This window comes from Brassica napus (assembly GCF_020379485.1).
Source record: "Brassica napus cultivar Da-Ae chromosome A3 unlocalized genomic scaffold, Da-Ae chrA03_Random_14, whole genome shotgun sequence".
NCBI lineage: Eukaryota > Viridiplantae > Streptophyta > Magnoliopsida > Brassicales > Brassicaceae > Brassica > Brassica napus.
The window spans coordinates 9,843-14,476 of NW_026013973.1; the positions used below are offsets into that span (position 1 = coordinate 9,843).

At 40.4% G+C, this 4,634-nt stretch overlaps 1 protein-coding gene across 1 annotated transcript; it reads right to left on the bottom strand.

Moving 5' to 3' along the window:
* Positions 1-679: 679 nt before the first annotated feature.
* Positions 680-2,859, bottom strand: LOC106431967. The gene is made up of 7 exons (XM_013872813.3): positions 2,447-2,859; positions 2,258-2,347; positions 2,070-2,150; positions 1,854-1,985; positions 1,266-1,487; positions 1,082-1,180; positions 680-988 (listed from the first exon to the last, which is right to left on the bottom strand). The coding sequence occupies exons 1-7, from the start codon at positions 2,675-2,677 to the stop codon at positions 827-829; spliced, it is 1,017 nt and encodes a 338-aa protein (XP_013728267.1). The 5' UTR covers positions 2,678-2,859; the 3' UTR covers positions 680-826.
* Between the last annotated feature and the right edge of the window lie 1,775 nt (positions 2,860-4,634).

Genomic DNA, 4,634 nt, shown 5'->3' on the forward strand with positions numbered 1-4,634 from the left:
TTCTCAAAGCGTGGAACATCTCCTGAGCTATCATGATATTATCTGTAATCTATCTCCTAGCTATGAAGGCTGACTGGGTCTCTGATATTCTCTGTGGAAGAACCTTCTTTAATCTCTGGCATAAGACCTTAGAAACTATCTTGTAGCTGACATTACATAGACTGATAGGTCTAAATTTTGTCATCTCATTCGGTTTTGTCGTCTTAGGGATTAGGAAAATATTCGTGTCATTAAGGCCCTGTGCCTTTCTCCATTTGAAAATGAATTGATTAACCATACGAGTTAAATCATCTTTGACAATATCCCAAAACTTCTGATAACAGAGTGCTGTCATTCCATCTGGTCCTGAGACTTTTTCCGGATGCATAGCGAACAACGCAATTTAACTTCCCATTCAGTTACTGGGGCTGTAAGCTCTGCATTTATCATTCTGGTAATAGTTGTCGAAACCTTTGATAGCGTCTCAATTATATCCTTTGGGTTAGACGATTCAAATATTTGCCTAAAATAACTTGTAGCAATGACTACTAATCCCTCCTCGTCCTCATCCCATAATCCCTATTATGTGAGACAAATGGTGCATTATTATTTTTTAAGTTCACTCCTAACATCTTGAATTACTTTCCGGTACCTTACAACTGGAACGTACCAAAAAGTAAATATATTTTGGAGACATTAATAACCAAATTAACTTTTTTTTTAAATCATTTTGTGTACCACAAAGAGATGTTACACAATTGTTCTTATCCGAAAATTAAGTTTTGATCAATTCTAAAATAACAATCACGAAATCTGTGTTCTTTTGGAAAAAAAAAGCTCCGGGTTTTCAAATAATTTCACCAGGAGGCAGCTCTGCGAGCTTCGCATTAGTACCAAGCACACGTTCCATATCAAACCGGACCTCAATATTGCGAATGCTATAACCAACCACCATTAGCCAATACAACAATTTTGCAAGGTCCGTTGCGCTTGTCTCTGTCACATTCGTCTGTGCAGCCACCGAGCCGTTGATATCAGTCACGTTATATAACAAAACACAACGAAGAACAAGATTCAGCTAAAGAAGTTGATGACATATAACCTTCATTTGCTTTGGATCTGTGTCCGAAACAGCTAGAAGCCGCTTGATAAATGCATTCATAGCCACAGCAACATCTTCGCCTGCAGTGCTTGTAAGCTCCTACGAAATTCAAAGCATTCAAATTGAGAAAATAAAATTATTTGATGGAGACAAATTCACAAGAATACATGAGTTCTTCCCATGCCTTAAGATTTTGAGGCTCGAGAGATTTTAGAAACTCCAAAATTTCGTTCTGCTCATTCGCAGATTTTCTCCCTACTTGACGGTTGAGTTCTTCGATCTCTGCTTCCAGAAGCTCGATATACTTTTTCGCATCAATTTTCTCGGGACCAGAAATGTTATTCCATCTGATCACTTCCCCTGATACATTCTTTTGAGTCCCAGGTGCATAGTCTTGATCATCCGCCTAGCTTAATCAGAATTGAAAACCAGAATCACTTATAATTTTACAAATGGAACACGCACATAATAATCAAGATACAGAGAGAATGTGATAGGTTTTTTCATTTAATTCACTGAAGAGAACTAAAATTAACGCAAGAAGGCTCTTAACTACTCACAAAACAAATATCCGAGACTAATCTGTTCCATCTCATGCTAACAAATTCAGTTATAGTTTTTTTTTTATTAAAGTAAAATTCAATTACAATGCTCCAACACTAGCTTAACACAAGGCTTATTGGAGAGAGGAAGCAAGGAATGACAGGACAAGTAAAAATTCTATAGAAAAAGCAACCTACCAAAAAAAGAACTAAAAACCTGAAACTGTTACCCTTTTATTGCGTGGTTCAGGAAGAGCAACCTGCTCTAAACTTTGTTGCAATTCAAGACGATATTGAGCGTTTCTGAACATGTATCCGGTCATCAATACGCTCATCATCAACTGTGCAAGGTTTTCAGCAACCTATAACCCAAAATCCCATCAATACAAACACACGACACAGCTAATAGTGAAACAATGAAACGTATGATTACAAAATGTACTCACAGAGGTGACTGTAACGGCAAAAAACTGGGGAGGTAGCGTTCCAATCATATTTGTCACAGTCTGTCGCATTGCATCAACCACCTGATATCACATTACAAGAAACATAGAAAATCAGATTACAAGAAAAATAGAAAATCACAAGCTCTAGCTCTTAAATGGTCTTCTTCAAAATAAAACAGAAGCGTTACATGTTTAGGCGCGCGTTTAACGAACAACTCCATAAACTCAGGTTTCACATTCTGAACATACTCCAGTAAAATATCCCTCCTGGTTTTGGGCTTATCAAAAGTAAAACCAATCATCGAAATTAGGTTTATGAACAGCAAAGAAGCTGCCGCTAAACAACATTTCATCGAAACCCAAAGATTAGTATTTACCAGGTTGCCACTGGGAGGTGTGAACTCTGCAGAGGAATCAGAAGGCTGATTATTTGAAGAACCATAAGACTTAACTCTCAGAACCAAACTTTTATTGCAAATTCTCGACTTCATCTTCAGAGGAAAGCTCACAGAGGAAGTAGAGAGTTTAGGTTCAAGGTTGGGAGAAAATGACGAGGAGGGGCGAGATAGTGATTGCAAGAGCGATAACTGAATCGTTAACGAGCACATCTTCGAAACCCTAAACTGTGTCCAATTACGATCGGTTTAGTCAATTTGAGAAAGCTTGTTCGCTAGTTGGGGTTTTATCATCCAAAGAGGAAGGGATTAGGCACGCGGTGGAAGAACATAAAAACAGACAAAACTGATGATCTTGTCCATCGATTTCTTTCGATTCTTTTTAAAAGAAAACTGGACCAGAGCTGCAGAAATGAGTCAAAACCAGATAAATACCAGCAAAAACCAGTGAATCCAATCGAACTGACATACATTAAAATCCGGTCTATATATTGTAACGACCTGGTTCAATCAAACCAGTTTGATTCTATTTAACCATAACTTTGGACCCAATATTGGTCAGTTAAGTAATTGGGCCTGAATAGCTTAGGCCACGCAACCACGAAAGAAGCCCAACTTCAACCAAGCAGTAAAATAGATCGATCCAAAGAACCGGAGTTCGCGGAACGGTTGTGAAGATCAAAGGAGCTGCCCGTTATAAGAAGAGATCGACGTATAAGAAAAATGACACGTTAAAAACCCTAGAAAGAGTTACACCCACGCTTCGAACTTGTTTTCATCTAGTTTTTTTTATCTCATCGATCTCGTTTTGTAACATTCGATCTCAATTCATTCATTGTATTCATCTTTACTCATCAACAAAGTCCATTTTTGCCTAATGGAAAATGATTACATCGTTGTGTTCTAAAGATATGGTTGCCTGCATCATTTATCTTCCCTAGATTAAACTCCCGATCACTACTAAATACTTAGTGTAGATTTTAGGATCTATATTTGGCGCCGATTGTGGGGACGAAAAACGAAAAACATCTTTGCTAAGAAACCGATCTAAGTTTCCTAAGCGCGACTATGGATCCTAACCAGGCACGATCATACTGCATCGAATCAATCAATCTCGACCTCTCTAGATCGGGAAAACCAAAGTCGTCAAAAATCGTCCACGACACGAAGGATCAAAGCATCTCTCTCCAAAGACGAGATTGTCCCTCGAGTGACAAACAATCCGATACCTCGCGACAAGCAACTAATAAGTCGGGCGTCGCACCTTCCGAAGAGATAATACGCGAAGCCGGGACTATAAATTTCCACAAACACAAAATTGCTAAGCTCGACATGCCCCATGACGATGCCGTAGTCATCACGTTGGAGCTTGCGAGCACCATCTTTCCGAAGATTCTCGTTGACACCAGAAGCACCGTCAATGTCGTTTCACAAAAGACAAGTGCGATCGATTAGCCAACCGACCCCGGTAATGGATCACGAAACGACTCCCCACAATAGTTTCGAAGGAAAGGCGGTCCAATCGCTTAGGATCGTGCCACTAACCACCAAAACTTATGACGTCGAACTGGAGACCCGGTTCACCGTAGTCGATCATTTCATGCCCTTCGACGCCATCGTAGGACGTCCCTGGCTACACCAGATGAAACGGTCCCTTCAGTTTACCACCAATGCTTGAAGTTTTTATCATCGACCGGACGCAGGAGCCAAAAAAAATCCTGAGCCTGCTATATGACCGGATTCCGAAGGATGCCCCTGCGAGGAGAGAACGTCTCACTCATCCGTAATCTCACAGTAAAAGACCCCGCAAGAGACCTATCGAGCGTCGTCGCTCTAAACGAAAGCTCCCCAGAAAAAGGCATCAACATCGGAAACGACCTTCCTCCTGAAGTCAGACACGATCTTTTGTCTTTCCTTAAGCAGAATATCAAAACGTTCGCGTGGTCCGCAGCAAACATGCCCGGAATCGACATCAGTATCACCTCCCACGACCTAAACGGCGACCCAACGTTTAAGCCTGTCAATCAGAAACGAAGAAAGCTAGGACCTGAACAAGCCAAGGCTGTAAACGACGAAGTTGACAAGCTCTTAAAATCGGTTCCATTCGAGAAGTCCAATACCCTGACTGGCTCGCAAATCCAGTCGTAGTAAAAAAGAAAAATGGAAAATG